The sequence below is a fragment of the Polypterus senegalus genome, chromosome 11 (assembly GCF_016835505.1).
Source record: "Polypterus senegalus isolate Bchr_013 chromosome 11, ASM1683550v1, whole genome shotgun sequence".
In the NCBI taxonomy this organism is placed as follows: Eukaryota; Metazoa; Chordata; class Cladistia; order Polypteriformes; family Polypteridae; genus Polypterus; species Polypterus senegalus.
The window spans coordinates 51448634-51468095 of NC_053164.1; the positions used below are offsets into that span (position 1 = coordinate 51448634).

Below are 19462 nucleotides of genomic sequence, written 5' to 3' on the forward strand. Positions count from 1 at the left end.
AGCCTTTCACTAATTAACCACCAAGCTAAGCACTTCACAGATACAATTGATGTATAATACAACTTGTTAACGTTTTTTACAGTCGGAGCACAGGCAGGTTAACGGACCTGCTGATCGCACATTGAGTCAGAGGTGACAATTAAAGAGTCAACGCTGGGGTTTAAAGTCCTGTGCCTATTAATCCCAAGGAAACTAATTACATAACCTGTGTTCAAGACTGTATCTGCTATTACAGTTAAAAAAATGACTCCCTCTTACCATAATAGTGCTCTGATTCCAGGAGACTAATGAAATAAGAAAATTCAGAAAATTTATTAATTAATGAATGGATGGATGCATAAAAGTGAGTTGCATAATGTGAATAGTACAGAATTGTTAAGCACAACAATCATAAAATTGCTTTGAAACTTATGCACAAACCATTGAGACGAATCAGATCTTGCTGTCATGAATTATCACTGCACCACTTTTGGTGACCATTGATTTCATTTTGTGGAACCTAAGCTGTAAAGCCTCTGCCAGTTTTTACAATGTGCCATCAGTTTAATATTCAAACTGAGGCTTAACTGCATATTTTCCGTTCATATCTTTTTTTTAGAATGGCTAAATTCACTAATATAGGCTGTGGTTTGCTTTAATATGCTTCACCTTCCATTGTTTAAGGTGTCTTACTATCTTTGACATGTTGTCACTTTTAGATCCTATATTTTAACTCCACATTTTTAATGTTTATTGTCTGCATGAGTGTGACACTCTATTTTATATTATTTGCCTTGTAAAGTGACTTATGATATATAAAGTGACTTATGATGTTGCATACCTTTAATTTCACCATAAAAGAGCAATTGATAGATTCAAGTCAACATATTCAATTTCTTTTTGTAACAACAGACGATGAAAGTCACAGTTTAAAGTGCTGCTCTAATCAATAATCATATTTACTATTTACAGTGCCACATATCAGAAAATAATTTTATTAGGCTGTTTTGTTGACTATACAGTCTTGAACATTAAACATAAGTATCAGTTGTAATTTGGAAATTATTGACTTACTCTGTATTGTTTGTTTAATCTTATGATCATTGGAATATTTCTGTTTATATAGTTCTTGAATTGAAATTTGTTACCTTGTAAGCTAAAGGTTTTTGTGCCAACCAGCTTATGTTTTTAATTGGACTCCTGGGCTAATTAAGTGAACGTTTTTTCCCCCCAAGTTCTGTGTTTTGGGAACAATATAGAAATTAGAAAACTAAGTTTGGTAAAAATAAATAAATAAAATGTACCAAGCATGGGAATATTGTATATTTTTTTCTTTTTAACAATATTTTCATCTTGATTTTCATTCTACTTTTCCAAGTGTTCTAATTGTTTGTTTAATCCATTATTTACTAATTAGTGAGTCTGACGCTAAAGTAGGGCAGCACGGTGGCACAGTGGTAGCGCTGCTGCCTCGCAGTTAGGAGACCCGGGTTCGCTTCCCGGGTCCTCCCTGCGTGGAGTTTGCATGTTTTTCCCGTGTCTGCGTGGGTTTCCTCTGGGTGCTCCGGTTTCCTCCCACAATCCAAAGACGTGCAGGTTAGGTGGATTGGCGATTCTAAATTGGCCCTAGTGTGTGCTTGGTGTGTTTGTGTGTGTCCTGCGTTGGGTTGGCACCCTGCCTGGGATTGGTTCCTGCGTTGTGCCCTGTGTTGGATGGGATTGGCTGCAACAGACCACCGTGACCCTGTGTTCGTATTCAGCGGGTTGGAAAATGGATGGATGGACGCTAAAGTAGTTGCAACCTTGGATTATTCAGTGTTATTTGCCTGGGTGTCAGCTCTGCTTGTTTTTAACTGTCATTAATAAGAAGGGGTGAAAACTGCACAGAGAAAGGGCAAAATATAATGAAATCGACAAAAGAGAGTTAAGCATTTAAATATATAGCAAAAGCAGAAATATTTCTAAATGCCTTATAAATGTAAAAATCATGCTGCTGTGCTTTTCTTAATGTAGAATAAGAGAAAAAATACCAGCTAATTAAGTGAGTTCAGTGTTTATCAGGTGTTGTCACTGATTATGAATCTGGTAGGAACAAAAACCTGCAGCCACAGTGGGTCGAGAGGACCGAGTCTGGGAAGCACTGGATTGACTACAACTGCAAAATATATATCGGCCCCACATGTTATGTTAAATTACATCCCTATCCCTATGATTGACTGGCACCTTGTCTGGGGATGTTTCCTCTCTTATGCCTACTGCTTTTGATGCCCCTCACACATGCCCCCTTCATCCCTGATTTCTATATGATCCACATATATATTTTTCAATACACGTGAACTTTATGAGAATAATTTATGTTGTGTAATTCTCTTTACTTTTGAAATTGATTATGCTAACTAGGTCATACAATAGATTTTACCAGTTGAAAATGAAACTACAGGTAATTACAAATATTGTAAGATAAACATAGACTACAGTACATCATATTTCAAACTGGGATTTGAAAAATATCAGTAAAATAAACAAATAAAAAATTCACAGCTAAAATATTTTTGCTTTTTTGAAGTAAAGATGCCGTATTTTTAAACCAAGTACAAATTTGACATATACTATAAAGTTGTCATTCTGATTAAAAAAACAGAAATGCTGTACTATTTTTCAGAAATACATCATTTATTAAAATAAAGATTTAACATTTTCAAAGTAAAAGTAAGCATTGCCAGTTTGTATTTTAATATGGACATTGCTGTGCATTTTGAATTCAATATTTACATTTGTTTATCTTATAAACAGCACTTTGAGCTACTGTTTGTATGAAAATGTGCTATATAAATAAATGTTGTTGTTGTTGTTGTAGATACAGTAGATAGATAGATACTTTATTAATCCCAATGGGAAATTCACATACTCCAGCAGTAGCATACTGATAAAGAACAATATTCAATTAAAGAGTGATAAAAATGCAGGTATAACAGACAATAACTTTGTATAATGTTAGCGTTTACCCCCCGAGGTGGAACTGAAGAGTCTCATACTATGGGGAAGGAACGATCTCCTCAGTTTGTCAGTGGAGCAGGACAGTGACAGTAGTCTGTCGCTGAAGCTTCTCCTCTGTCTGGAGATGATACTGTTCAGTGGATGCAGTGGATTCTCCATGATTAACAGAACCCTGCTCAGCGCCCGTCGCTCTGCCACAGATGTGAAACTGTCCAGCTCCGTGCCTACAATACAGCCTGTCTTCCTCACCAGTTTGTCCAGGTGTGAGGCATCCCTCTTCTTTATTCTGTGTGCTCAGCACACCACCGCATAGAAGAGGGCACTTGCCACAACCGTCTGATTGAACATCTGCAGAATCTTATTGCAGATGTTGAAGGACACCAGCCTTCTAAGGAAGTATAGTCGTCTCTGTCCTTTCTTAAACAGAGCATCAGTATTGGCAGTCCTGTCCAATTTATCATCCAGCTGCACTCCCGGGTATTTATAGGTCTGCACCCTCTGCACATAGTCACCTCTGATGATCACGGGGTCCATGAGGGGCCTGGTCCTCCTAAAATCCACCACCAGCTCCTTGGTTTTGCTGGTATTCAGTTGTAGGTGGTTTGAGTCGCACCATTTAACAAAGTCCTTGATTAGGTTCCTATACTCCTCCTCCTGTCCACTCCTGATGCAGCCCATGATAGCAGTGTCGTCAGCGAACTTTTGCACGTGGCAGGACTCACAGTTGTATTCAAAGTCCGATGTATATAGGCTGAGCAGAACCGGAGAAAGTACAGTCCCCTGTGGCGCTCCTTTGTTGCTGACCACAATGTCAGACCTGCTGTTCCTGAGACGCACATACTGAGTTCTGTCTGTAAGATAGTCCACGATCCATTCCACCAGGTATGAATCTACTCCCATCTCTGTCCGCTTGACCCTAAGGAGCAGAGGTTGGATGGTGTTGAAGGTGCTAGAGAAGTCCAGAAACATAATTCTTACAGCACCACTGCCTCTGTCCAAGTGGGAGAGGGATCGGTGTAGCATGTAGATGATGACATCCTCTGCTCCCACCTTCTCCTGCTATACAAACTGCAGAGGGTCGAGGGCATGGCGGACCTGTGGCCTCAGGTGGTGAAGCAGCAGCCACTCCATGGTCTTCATCACATGATATGAAGAAAATATTAGCTTTGTGTATGGTGAAATATAGCAGAATATTTCATACTATGTTTAGTTTATAGACACATTTTTTTCTGTTTAATATCCACTCTACATAGACTATAAATAGCATTAAAAAAAGACCAGGGTGGATTGCCAGGTAAACGAACCCTTTGATATCAAGACAAATATAAAGAAAACTAGCCATTTGCGGCCAACTACGTTGCGCGTGTTAAAGTTGTCTGTGAAGGCCTCCCTGTTTAAACGCGGCTACCAGTTGTGAACTGGGCCCTTCGTCGCACAGCATTATGATTTTTTATAAGGGAAACAAAATTACAAAAGAAAACCCTTGGTTATTGATTCGATAGGAACGACCAACTCGGAATCACTGTCCTAATCATAATTATTAGGTGGTGTAGGAGCATTTCTGCTATTGTCGTTTCCTCTCACGATGTCTTCGCAACCTTTCTCCAGTCTCGCAGGTTGCTTTCTGGCAATCCAAAGAGTAAGGCAATGTACACTGAGCAACGGTTATAAAAGGGGGAAACATAGGTATCCAGGCTTTTTAAAGCATAAATAGGGATCACTTCACTGATATGTGAGCAAGCCACGGTACAACTGTGAGACACACAGCACTCGCCGGCTACAACGTAACAATAATAATTTCCGGAACGTGCTGTTACGTTGTCATTCATTTTATCCACTGTCTTTCTTTCATTCATATGTTACGTAGGCACGTACCTTTTATCTTCGGCAATCTCATTCTCTAACCAGGCCTCAGGAGCTAACCAGCATAACACTGTCCACCACCCCTTTCGTTATTCCGGCATATTGTTGACATCCGTGAGTAACAACAACGTACTAGACTGGAAGGTGGTCTATGCATGCGTGGAATTCGCAGACAAACAAAGATCAATATCTAAATGAAGATCTCTTTAGTTAATTTAAAGCACAACAATTTGTTTAGTTTTAATGTCTGTCTGTGTTTTGAGGTGTGACTGGAGTACTACAGTCTTCAGTAGTATAAGCCTGGAGATGATTCTTAATGCAATGCCTATGTTTTAGCTGTCTCTCTACTGCCATCTAGTGCTTCTTCTTCTAATTCATTCAAGGACAAACAAAGATCAAGATCCAAATGAAGATTATATATAGAGATAATACTCTGTGGCAAATTTGAGAAAGAAAGAATTGTAATTTTGTTGGAGAATAATGAAGCTTGCACATACATGCTGTGCTTCATTTTATTTAACATTTTATGTTGCCAGTTTGAATATGCTTATTTAGAGAAGTGCATGATGGTTTCCATGTCATTTATAAATATAGAGTTAGCTGAAATTAAGAAGTGTATCTTTTTTCAAGAATAATTTTTTTTTTTGTTTTGTGTTTTTAATTGGTTTAAGGCTCTTTGAAGTATTGTTGGCATGTGGAAGGTTCACTTTGAATGCTGTCCATAAGCACCTGCTGCAAAGAAGACTGAAGCATGCTTTCCAATAACTAAGGGGAGTAGAATTTGTGAACTATGCAGGCATTTTATGTGAAGAACTGGATCTTTTTAAGTATTGTGACTTGGTTTCTGTATTGAAGGTCAAGTCCTGTGAAAGAAGAGAGAAACGGTTTAAGAAAATTCTTGGCACTGTATGAAACCTAACCTACAGTGTGTATCTTAGTGTATTTTGGTTCAAGCATTACAGAAGGATCAGATGGAGATGGAAATGAAGGCTTAATAGCAATGAGTTCCTCAATCAAAAACTGTCGCTTTGTGCAGGAAAAATGTCATTTCAAAGCTGGTTTACTACTTTCTGAAACAATTCTCTCAAGATTTAACAAAGCACACTATTTTGGAAATCCCCTTTGTGATCTATACTCATCGTTTTAACAAAAAGAAAAAAAATCTAGGTAGTCCTTTTTTTTTTTACGTCTTCTGTAATTTCCTGCATTTCTCTCTTATACTGAAACAAGTCAACTCAGATGACAATACACCCACTCGCTTGTGTTTCTAGTGACACAAGCATTATTACAAGTATGCTTGATTTCAATGCCATGCAGATCCCTGTGCTAGCAGCCATAGTTGCTGCCTTACTCCATCAGCTACTTGGCAGGCACTGAAAAACCAATCAAGTAGCCAGTTTGAGGATGGAACAGACCTTTGCAAATGCTGTTGAAGAGGACTACAATTTTAAATTGGTTCAAGAAGTGGAGGTGAGTTGTTCGTGGCAAATTTGTAAAGCTTAAAATCTGTCTCATAATATGAAATTTTCATAAATTTGGTGTTCACAGGTTCTCAAAGTATGTGATTATTTGAAAAGCTGATTAACAATGATTAAGTCTTTACTGTACATATTCTTATGGATCTCAGCCTTAAATACTAAATACAGTAAAACAGGATGGGTTACCTTTTACAAGAAAAGCTAAGTATTTTGCAGACAAGTTTTATTAATTCTTTCCTTGGTAATTTTAAAATCCAAAAAGACATTAAACTGAAGCTAAAAGTCATCTTTGGTGGCATAAGCATGACCTAGTGTACAACTTTATCTTCTGAAAGAGAAATTTTTTGAGAGAAAACTCCCTTCAAACAAACACATTCAATAAAGGAACGTGTAAGGTATTTCACGTTTGATTCTGGTTCAGAGGTATCCTCCTTTCTATAAGACTGAAAGTGCAAACTCCACTACAAAAACACTCCAGCATGATGTTGTGGAGCTTGATATATGTACACGCCAATGCATACTGCAACTGTACAGTCTTATTTTATTTTCATTGCTATCTGTCTACATTAGCAATTCTGCACAAGATGTGGCATACGATTGTATTTAAATTATTTGCATAAGCAGTAGAAAAAACAAAGGGGTGTCGGTTTGAATGTGACTTAATCGTAAACAACTTGTGTGCAAGGGAGTGTAAACAAGCAGAAAGAAACCACATTCTACTGCCTTAAGCCTTGCAACTATAGCTCCTGTATGCTGCTACTCCTTTAATTTAAAACCATGCAAATACCATGCTGATTGATAATGAGGTGTTTTTTTCTGTCTAATTGTTTTCTTTCACATTGAAAATAAACAGCAACGTCCACATTCTATAGGTAAACTGACATTTCATTGCCTCCTGTGCTGCTGTTGTCTCACCTTGTCAGAACTCCATTCATCTGCTAATAAGCGTATTCCACAGGGGATTACTTTTACAGATATAAGCATGATTCTGAGAAAGTAACAAATATTCCCAAAGAATGTTCTAAATATCCATCTACACATATTTCTGACAAGTCTGATAATTCTGTAATTTTACAATTTAAGTTTGCAGAATGTAAAAAAGTGTGTGCCCAGCAAAAATGCTCGACTTTCACTATATTAAGCTGTAATTTCACAAAATCGGTAAAGCAAAATCTTGTTAATCATTAGACACATGGATTGTCCTCATTGTAAAAACCATCAAATCATGTTTAGGGATGTGGCTTAAATGTTAAATGTGTTATAAACTTGAAATCAAATTTTGATTTTGTCTTGGCACCATTGCTACATTTTACTTGTTCATGGGATGTATAGAGAGAGTTAAAAAAAAAAAAAGAAGATACTGTATATAATACCATGTTGTCTACTTCCATTAAAAACCTAACAGTGAGTAAAACAGAAGAATGGGAGTACGACAGAATGTTACTTTTAAAAAAAATGGCTAAGTTTGATATATCAAATCTTTATTTTGATTTTATAAGCAACTTCCCCAATAATAATAGTGTACATTTTAGTGAAATGTCAGTTTTTATGTGGCTGTTTTCATATTTCTCCCCTATCCATTCATCCCATTTTTATGTGTTTATTTGGATTCAGGAGGTTGGGTTGCTGATGCATATTCCAGAAGCATCAGGGACAAGATATGGGATATGAAGTGCATCACTGAATCCAGTCACAAAAAGTGAACGTGTTTCTTGTGATTAGTGTCATATTTGTATTTCATCTTTATAAATACCTTGAGGTTCTAAGGGCATCAAAGGTGGAAGGAACAGATATATTCGTATATAGCAGCAGGTATACTGTATATGGGAGATGACCGGTAATAGCATAGGGTGCCAAAGGCAGAATGCAGGTAAGCCAAATGCTGTGACAAGGGGAAGTGGGGATGATATGGTAGCCTTTAATGCAAACACAGAAGTTTACTGAAAGACTTTTCATGATATTTTAACTTGATATATGAGTGAAACATACATTTACAATTCCCCTTTAAAGTTTGCTGATTTTAAATGCAGCAGATGCTAATAATAAGTACGGTAGTATGTCACTAAAACTTTGAGCAGTTACGGGGACCTCAATTTAGTGAATTGGTCACATCAGTTGAACTAAAGGAAAACTAGTGTTAAAGTCTTTATTTGGAGTAAGGACCCTTTTATTTTAAACCGATTCCCCCTTTTTTGATTTTATTGATTTTATTAAAATCAAATAACATTCCATACAAATAACTCAAGTTAAACTACAAGTTTTACAAAAATAGGTTAGAAACAAATCAACGCCCATCCCTTTTTACATTAGCTATATCATGGTGTTTTGTGGTTTTGCCTCAATAAAAATAAATGGATGGCTGTTAAAATTCTTAAAAGCCAGTTTAGAGCTGTCAATCGCCCTAACTCCTGTCTTTGGGATGAGTGGAAACAAAAATTATGCAGATGTGTTTAAGAAAACAGATACAAAAAAGTGAAATTATACTGAATTGTTAGGTAGTATGTACAGTGGATATTGCACTTCTTGAAATTACAGTTTTGTTAATGTGTAGGTTAAAATCAAGATGAATTTTCATATTTTAATAAGATCTTGTCACCAACAATATAATACATATGTTGGTAAAATTATGTAAAGTACAGTGTTACAGCTAGAAAATATTAGGATGAAACAGATTGTATTGAAAATCTTGGAAATGTAAAAATATGTTTTTAAATGTCATTTATTGCAATTGTAATAGGGCCTGAATGGTGGAATATCTGAATGTCTCTGTGCAGAAGAGGTGGACATTGAAACAAAGGAACTTGTGAGTTAAATAATTACCATGTTACACTCTAAAATTTCATTTTTGAAGCAGTTGCCTTGTATTTTTTTGGCAGTTTGTGGCAAGTACCAATTGAAATTGCAGAGTACTATTTATAAAGTGCAGTTTTGCCACACTGTTTGATATGTCTCATGCTCTTTTGTTTGTTCTTCATTTATCGGAAGGATATCAATGGGTTGGCATTAAAGTCTCACAGGCAAGAAGATGAAGCCAGTGGAAAACCAGCGCACAAATTGGCCCCTGTGAGTATTGAGAACAGCTCCAGCAGTTTTGCCTTGAAGTGCATACTTGCTGGTTTTCTTTCTAAGTATATGTTAGCAAATACAATATTCTACTTATAAGCACTTCATTATAAATTTAACAACATAATGTGTACCTGTTAATGACATTTTAAAAGGATTACAGGGTCTTTATCGTGGTTGCAGATGGTAAGATGGTTCATCTATTTTTATTCAGAAAGGGTTCCTTGCAGGTACCTGCTTTAATCATAGTGTTCATAGTGTTGTTGTTTTTAGATACTAAAATATACAACACGTTCCTTTTGTAGATTTCAGCTCTTAAGCAGAATGGCATATTGCAGTCACTCACTGCAGGAAAAAAAGAAGAGGCTTATGCAGGTAAGTTGTCTCCTGTTACTGTGGGTTGTTGATCCCTGTGGAGTAGATCATCATGAGGGAGGTAGTCTTAGTGGTATAAAGTTATATTTGTTTCAAGAGAAAATGATTGCCTTAGTATTGTACTAGTGTTTGCAGTGCTTATGATGGTTCATATGAAAGATGTCAAGAAACTTTATACAGTATGTGTATATATAATTATGAGTATAAGTGTTTGTATACATGTGTATATAAATATGTGTGTGTGTGTATGTATATAATATATTTATAAACCTTTAAGTTCACTAGTGGTGTCATGCTTTTACATTTCCACAAAGAATTTACTTAACTGCATAGACTTAATGTTTTGTGGTAGTGGTCATGATGTTTCTATTTTTACAGAGCTAAACCATGAGGTGCAGCAAGCAGAGGATGAATGGGCTGCCTTAGAGGCTGTACAACCAGGTAAGATAGATGGAAATGCTTTTTTGTTCATAGAGATGCTGATTCCTATGTTTATTTGAGTGCTGGATACAAAACTTTACTCTCCGCTGCTTACAGATAATTTTTTTTATTTTTAAGAAATGGGGAAAGAGAATTTTGGTTTTATTTAATGTGCACCAAAACTAATTTTATAAGAAAATCAAAAAGCAGAGATTTCTTTTTACATTGTGACCAGTAATAAGTGGTTTGGTACTTCACAAAATACATTCACTATAGATTTACATATACTGAAGTCAATTGTCAGTTATTTTCATATAATATTAGCCAATGTTTTCAGTGGTAATTATTAAAGGGAAATTTAATACTGTATGATGTATTCTTTGGCATAAAGCATAAGTCTTTTAAACAGCTCATTTTTATTTGAAAAAAGGATGTAATGTATTTAAAAATCTATTAATTGTCATTTTTGCACCTACTTTTTCTGGCATTTCATTCACAGACTTGCTTGGTTGAATTCAGTGTTTTGATTAGCCAATAAAAAAACTTGAAAGTACAGGAAGAATCTGCAAACTCTCTATAGATCAATGATTTACAGTGGAATTCAGAACCAGGATGCTGGATCTGCAAGGTGTCTACACTAACCACTGTGTCAATGTGCTACCTAATATACAGTATATTTATCTTGTAAGAGAAACAATCCTAAACATGAAAATGGAATAATCCAGAGTATGAACACCAACAATTGGAATAAGCTATCGTATCAGATGTCTGAGTGTTTAATTTCATCTTTGTAACTTTTGTATATGCACAATTCATATTTCCCGGAGAAGCAGATATGTTTTGTCAAATGGGAGCATTTCAGCTTTATTATTAGTAAGATGTCTTCTTTTCTTGTTTACGACATTAAGGATCTGCACTAAATTCATTCTCTACAATGCACCCTGTGTCAAAAAAACAGAATATACTATGGACATAGGTGGGTAGAGTAGCCCAAACATGTAAACGTACAGCTACTTTTAGTCTGTGTGTGTGTGGGTGTTTTTATCAAAAAAAAAAAAAATTACTCAAGTATACAAGTTAATTTAAAGTAGTTTTTTAACATTGTGAAACAAAAATCTTCAAAAAAAAAACAAACAGCATTTCTTTTCTACCACTTCATGTAGAACTGGAATATCTCAAAAGTGATTAAATAAAAAAATATAAGTTAACAAAATGTAACTTCTGTTTTATAAATTTTACAAATATCAACCTGTGAATTGTTTATAAATGTTTACAAAAGGCTACACGTAGGGCAAGAAAAGTATACCTTTCTGTTTTTCAGACCAAGCAAACATTGAAGTACCATTTTGAACGCTTCCTTTTTTATTTTTACTTTTATTTTTTATTTTACATTTAAGTAAGCTATTTGGATAGCTATTTAATACTACAGTTACTAATAATAAGTTATTTAGGACAACAAAATAGGATAGTAGCTGAGATCAAATTGAAAACATTATATATTTAATTTGTGAAATTATCAGTATTGTCCATTATAGTTAGTAAGTTTGTGATTTTTCTCGTCTAACAGTGACATTAAAGTGGTACTAAGAAAAAAAGGAAAGCTTGCTACCAGCCTAAAAAATAAGATGGCAGACTCACTAGAGACTATTGGGGAAAAGCAACTACTGTTTGAGTGTTTTTTTTTTTTTTGTGAAAATTGGAGGAGGAGCTCATTTATGTAGAAATAATTACCCCTTTTTGCATACAGAGATATAACTATTTTTTCATTTTCACTCTAAACATTGACTGAATTTGAGGTTAAGGATCTTCATTGAAACCATGGCTCTGTTTTTTTACATAGCTGGATCTTCAAGAAGAATGTGGAACATATGTTTGACCGCCTTTAAATTCCACAGTATGGTCAGAGTTGCATATTTCTCACTACTAGTGGAACATCTGTCATTGATGGACAATGAAATCCACTCAATAAGTCATCCATAACTGTTAAGGCTTCACTATTGGCTATCAATAAGTACTAGAAGGGAAAGAGACTGGTAGTTAAAAATGACCAGTGAGATCTACAGAATAAGCCAGCTGACAGGTAAAAGATATTTTTAGTTCTTCACAGTAGAAAAGATTTGAGGAAGTTAAAACCTTAAACATGAAACATTCAGATTTTATGAGTAAAATTGCATTTTTTTTTCTTTTACAAATGTAATTGAGTAAAAACAATTATTTTTCTAAAAACCTACCATGAAAAGTACAATTTCTCCAGAAATTTACTTAAGTGCAAATATTGGAGTAAATGTAACATATACCTACCCACCTTTGTTTGTGGGCAATATTGACTTTTGGCTTTAAAATAAAGACAAATAAGCAGTTCAAAATATGTGAACTTTCTTGTACTGAAAATTCAGAAAACCTGAGATGTGCAAAAAAAAAATAATAATGGCAAAGTTAAGATTTGCAAATCTCTTTTTATTCTATTCCAATATGCCTACTTGTTTCCAGTAGTAAACTCTCAAATAGAGACTATTTTTTAAACTTTCCTGCTTTAGTGAAAGCCACCTGACAGTAGTTTAAAATTTGGCTACACACATCTGGAAAATAAGAGAATGTCTTTGTCATTTTGTTTAAAGCTTCTTCACTAGGGTCATCATTGTTTCTCCTGTTGTGTGAGAATGGAAGCAGGACTGTCCAGTTTCCCATATTATAAGCTACATGCCCTGTATTTATATTCTGTACCTAAATATGTAAATGTTAACCTTTTAAAATTCTTTACACATTTTAAACAAATTTATTTTATTACTTTGGTTCTTTTAAAATATCATGAATGAATACTGTGACTTCTATAGTTAGATCCAGTCTTATTGATATATATTTACTCTACTGCTTTAGTCCCACACTCTTCATTATGTAACATATACTATTCGTATTTGGTGGTTCATGCTTTCTAAACTTTTCTTCAAGTTTAAGATGTGATTATTAAAAAGTCTTGTGTGTCATTACTTTACAAATTCATTTACATGTACTGTATGTTTATATGTTTGGTCTAACATAGTTATGAAGTGTTTGACAAGAGCTTGTTCTGACACAGTCAGTGATACGAATGCTTCAATATAAAGTCTACTGCATGTGCTGTCTCACAGATTAGTATTTGAGTTCAAATATAGTGCCTGTTTGTTGTTCATGTGGAGTTTATACATTTTCAGTGTAGCATTTCCTCAAGATTGTCTTGTTTTCTTTTCATATCTCTTAAGACATGAAGGTTACATCAATTGTCATCTCTAAATGGACCTTATGTGAGTGCTGAATGTACTTTTGAGTAGGCCCTGCAATGGATAGATGTCCTATCCAAATCTTCTTCATGCCTTCTGTGCATTGCTCCTAGTATATTATTTGGCAATGTCATCCTGACCTGTGTTAAGTTGGTTTGATATGTTCTAATATACAACTTTTGATAAAGTGGTTGTGATGTTTGCTTTCAAATACCTGCCAAAACAGAAATGTTAATTTGTTTAGCACTGCTACATATGCAATAAAATTAGTAAAAAACATTTAAATATTTTTATTATTAATTAATAAAAGAGAACAACCAAATGAGAAAAGTACAACATTAAAAATAAAATTGCCAACTTACAGGTACCCACCCAACTCCATTATTGTTCATAATATTAATAAGGGCACATTTCATCAGTAGACTTTGTATGCCGGCTTCTTCTCATTTTCAAACCTGCTTAATCCAATTCAAGGTCATGTTTAGGCAGAGCCTGTCTTTGTAATACTGAGCACATGGAGGGAAAAAGCCCTGGACAGAGCATCAGCCCATTGCAGGGTCTACTCAGTCAAGCACCCACGATCACACAAGAACCACTTCAGAATCGCTAGTTAACCTAACCTAAGTGCCTTTGGGAATGTGGAAGGAAAACCTCCATAAACACAGGTAAAGGGTGCAAACTCAACATCAGTGTCTGCCCGTGGGATTCAAAATCAGGATACAGCATTTGTAGGTAGCGGTGCTACCTACCACGCCATCCTATCGCCCCATGTCTTTTACAGCAACTGATTTATTATTAGATTGGACTAATGGAGCTGGCTGTTAAACAATTAAAAGGGTTTTCTTTTGTAGCACCAAATGGTTAAAAAAAAAAAAAAAAAAATTCTGGTCATTTTATATACTGCTTGTCATTCAGGCTATACAACAGTGCATCATAGCATATCTTGTATTAGAAAAGAGAAATACTGTGGTCTGCAGTTTTATATGCACATTTTGAATAATTCCACTAGGACTGGCTTCAGCCATCTATTTTCAAGCTAGTGTTGTCCTTCACATGGAGACAGAGTTCATTTTGATATCAGTGGGCACAAGCTATCTTTGGATGGGAAGGAAGGCAGGCATACCATCTTACACACATGCACTCACCTTATATATACTTATTCATTAATGTCCACATTGGAAGCACAATTTAATCTGAAATGTGCAACTTTTAGATGTGTAGTAATTATGCAAACATTGCATAAAGACTGGTGTGAGATTTCAGTGCACGTAGCTAGCCATAGTCCTATACCATCAGCACCACATCACTACAGCATTGCAATGGAAAACTCCTCCTCTCCTATGTGTGCTGGTAGTATGTCTATATTTAAACAAGCAATGGTCACAAAAGTATATGTCATGTTCTAACTGTTGTGAACTGTTTATTAAAAAAAAAGTTACAAAATCTGGAAAATAAACAAAAGATTCACCTTATAGCTGTCTTTGTTTGAAACCGCATATCAGCCTGACAGTCATTATCCATTAAACCTCATTTAATTTCTGTGCTGCTCATATGGCTTCTGAAAAGTTCTACAGCTAAAGGTGAAAATACTGTAAGCAACTTGCAGATTTTTTGTGAGGTATGGGAATTAAATACAAGTTAAATTTTGTTAATTTGATATTTTTGTAGTAGTGAAATATTCAGTTATTATTTGCAGTTTTTTTGTGTTAATTATTTATGCATTTTAAAGTTGTGTAGTAATTCATATTTTCAAGCTCTGTGGTCACAGTTGAATGTTACTTTTGACCTTCTAATTTTCTTTGCACTTGATCCTCGGTTGTTGGTTTGCAGCTGTAATGGAAAACATTTGCATTTGTTGCTGCAACTAAGTATTTTTAAGGCATCAAGAGAAGGTAATTGATGTTTCAAGTTAGACTGATAGCTGGGAAGGAAAATCAAGAAATGCCAAGGCAAATTTTGCATTGTCTTCTTAGTTGAGGTTAAACAATTTGCTTAATTTAGTCTACCGTTATTTTTAAAAAAAAAAACTGTGCTTAGTTGAATGCCCTCTAGGTAGGATTTAATTACAGAGATTAAAAATGTTTTTTAAAAACAATAAATCATGCAATAAAATTTTTGAGAACTATCTATTATTAAATGTGCACAGTTTCTTAGTTGCTGATATATCTTGCCAAGGTTGTAAGTTTCTGATGTCAGATGTACAGTGTGTGAATAGAAAGACAAACAAATGTAAGCAATATTTATTTTAAATGTATTTTAGCATATCAGATGTGATTGGTGCAAAACATTTTTCTGCAATGACTTTTTTAAAAGGTTGGTTGGAAATCAATTGTTCATTACTAATTGAAAAATGGTTCTAAATATCTTTTCATTGTTTAAAAAAATATATCAATATATCTATCTATTTTCTAATCTGCTTATCTAGTCCAGCACCAAGGGGAGGAATCCGTTTCTTGAAGCACTAGTTTCTAGGCAGAAACCAGTCCTTGAGAGGACTTCGGTCCTTCACAATGCAAATTCGCTCACAATGGGACAATTTAATATCACTAGTACAACCAAACGTAGTCTTCTTTGGAATGTGGGAGGAAAAGAACAGGTTCTTTATGATTTATTTAAGCTATGTTTTTAAATTATCATGCATCATTATTTAGAGCTTATTTTAAGTTATGTGTATTTGAAGAGTAGCATTGTATAAATGTTTGATTAGTGATCACTGCCTAGAGATGTACATTCTTCAATGTATTTATTCTTTAGTTATTTCAGATCACTCCGGTAGCTGCTCCTCTCTGATCTCATTCAATGAGGCACTGCAACACTTCCAAACTACAGACCTAGCTGATATAAAGGTGGGACATACTGTAAATAATTTAAATAAAAATATAATATACTGGCAAGCTTCTGCAGTCAAAATGTTTTTGTACCAGCAAAGGTGTCACAAAAGCATTTGGAGTATGAGCAAAGGAAAACCTCTAATGCAAAACCCATGCAAAAATATGGGTTACTGGTATTTTCCAGTTACATTTTTTATTCCAATGCATTATATCTAATAGATTTCTTATAATTTTGTTCAATTTTAGAAAATTACAACAATCTAGATGAGAACATGCCATTAAGCCCAACAAAGCTCACCAGTTCTATCCACTTAATTCTTCTAAAATAAAATTGTCTAGTTAAAAGATTAAAAACATTGGTGAATTACAGAAATTGTTAGGTAAGCTCATTTAATTATTTTCTGCAACTGCATTAGGCCATTTAGAATTGTACTCCTACTTGAAGTCCATACTGTTTTGCCAGCTGTTATAATGGCCACAAAGAGGGAGCTTGTCCTTTTTGTAGCATTACTTTAACACAAGGTGCCTTGATAATATCTGATTTAATATTTTATTAATCATTATTTAACCATTCAATCAGAATAGCTATTACTTCATTAAAGTTTATTTTCTTGATATGTTGCTCTAGATTTCTTTTTTCTGTCTATTCTTTTTAGGGGAATATCCAACCTACTTTGAGAAGGCGAGGCCTGGCAGCTGTGGCACACTTCCTCTTTGGACCACCACGTCTACATCGTGAACTTCAAGAAGAAAGAGATCTGGTGTTCACCATTGCACAGTGTAGGAAACAATGTTTACCTTTTACAGATGCAAAAACAAAGTAGATTGTGACATACAGTATTTTTTTTAGTCATTCATTATTTCAGTCTGAGATCTTGGTCTTTCTTTAAACAGTATTATTATATCTAGAGAAGACATAATATTTGTTTAATTAAAAAAGAATGTTAGAAAAATAGTGATTTGGACTTTGTGAAATTAATGTACAGCTAACCCTTTTACATTCCTGAAGATTAGGGGCAGAAGATCCCTGCAAATATGTTTTTTTTAAACTTGCCTTGCTGGTTAACTGGTGCTAAAACACACATACACTCGTCACAATAAGTTGATTGCCATTCATCAATTTCATGAGTCAACTGAGGTTGGCTGCACAGATAGAAAGGAGGAAGAAAAACGAGCAGCAAGAGCTGAAGAAAGGCCAGAGCCAAGAAGGATGAATAGAGCTCTACACTGGTTAATTTTTGTATAATGTATCATTTTATGTGATACAAATAATTTTCAGTGGTTTTTGTTTAATATTTTTCAGCTTACACATCATCTGTGATCCTTCAGTAAGCTCCTAAATTATTCCAATTGTATTAATTGCTCAAGACCAACTTGCAAATAACCAAAACTGCAAACTGGTGGAGTGACTATACTTAGACTCATTACTAGTACCAGATACTGTAGATCTGCTCTGCATTATTTGTTGGGCTGTAGCATCAGTAATTATATTTACTATCAGTATGATATTTACTTCTGTGTGAATATGCCAGAAGTGTATGTATGGTAATGGGCTGCTTCTGACCACCTAACTGTAATATGACAAGGGCAGGAACTAAATGTATTGATTTCATTTTGCCTCTAGAGTAGTTTTTACTTTTAATTTTTCTACTTTCTGGAGTTCTAATGTTTTGTCATCCTTACATTTTGCAGTTTCACTATTAGGAAATATTTAACATCATTGGAAGTGATTGCATGTATGATGGAAAATATAATGGTGTGGCTCACTACTGTATTCCCCCAAATATACCCTGCATACAAGCATAACCACACCCTTCTAAACATCTTTTTGTAATAAAACAATTGGAATTTTCTATCATATAGATAGTTGTTTCTGCTTAGGAATTTTGCTCTGAGAAGTTCATAGAATAGAACTGCCTGCTGCAAGCCAGTTGTAAACCAGTGGTCTTCAGATTTTTAACCAGCTATATTATCCCCATGCTGAAATCGCTTCTAACTTTTGCAAAGCCACACTTCCAACGTGTGACATAAGGCTGGTTCTCTTCTAACCCAGCTCCTACACATTCCTTGACTGTGACAATTTATTGCATGTGGCCGTAATGAATAACTTTAAGTCCAGTTTACATACTGTAACACACAAAGACAAATTTATCCCTGTCAAAATGGGTTATGAAGTGCATCTACAGAACTAGAATAAGGCTTAAATCGTCTGGTTAAAATGGACACCTAACCCTATAGGGGACACTATGACATTTCAAACTCCACTAAGAACTTGCCTTTCTTTGTCATAACTTTTGATTTGATAAGGTGGCAAATCTTTCTTTACCTCATCCTCCATTGATAATAATGTAAACATGTAAAAATGAGAAGTAGACCTTTGTCTAATGGACTGATAAGTTTAGAAACTCACAAGAAAGCTTTTCACCCACAAATCTAAGAAAATGGCTGTTTGTCAATCAAGTAAAAAAGAGATGGTATTGTACAGTACCTCAATTCATAAACACCTGAAGAGGACGCAAAGGGGAAATATAGCATAGTAAACAGAACTTTGCCATTAAGTAACTAACTCACTTGTACTTAGCTTTTCGACAAAAGTCATTTTAGTGTTAAGAAGCTGATTAACTTGAGAAATTCATGTTAGTGCCTATAATTGGGGCAAAAGTTAGTTAAAGCAACAGTATATTTTCAGACACAACAGGTAAATTGTCTGCTAAATTCACTTGTCATTTGCCACATTTATTACTTGCTGGTGCATTTAAGTAATTTCTGTAGATAGACTAGCTAAATACTATAGATTAGTCTGTTAAAAACACTTGGTAGTTCTATTTCGAGCAGAGTTGCATTTTCACCCTCTGCTAGATATTTACACCCAGACTGGCAACCTGTAATTCTTTGAATGTCACTTTGTGGATCCTAAAGAAATCTACATATCAGCAGCTTTTAAAATTGATCACCAATAACATCTTATATAAACACAGGTGGGCTTTATATTTTTTTTTCAAGATCCCCAACCATTAAATTGTAAATAAATCACATTCAATAAGTGAGCAGGTTGACTCAGTAAGATTCATTTTAATAATCCAGTGCAGTTGACATTGTTTACCAATACTAATAGAAAGTTTGTGGCACTCACAGGGAAGCTGATGCTGCTGTTGGTAAGTTGGCTTCTTTGAAAAGAAATGCAATTTTTATTGCAGTT

General features: G+C 34.8%; 1 protein-coding gene across 1 annotated transcript in view; it reads left to right on the forward strand.

Moving 5' to 3' along the window:
- The window catches only part of elmod3 (ELMO/CED-12 domain containing 3), a 41036-nt gene that overhangs the window by 1002 nt on the left and 20572 nt on the right, over positions 1–19462 (forward strand). The window contains exons 2-8 of the mRNA XM_039768603.1: positions 5511–6309; positions 9055–9120; positions 9303–9380; positions 9686–9755; positions 10134–10196; positions 16187–16278; positions 16920–17043. Of these exons, the coding sequence (XP_039624537.1) occupies positions 6244–6309; positions 9055–9120; positions 9303–9380; positions 9686–9755; positions 10134–10196; positions 16187–16278; positions 16920–17043 (559 nt within the window). The 5' untranslated portion in view covers positions 5511–6243. The remainder of the gene's footprint in view (positions 1–5510; positions 6310–9054; positions 9121–9302; positions 9381–9685; positions 9756–10133; positions 10197–16186; positions 16279–16919; positions 17044–19462) is intronic.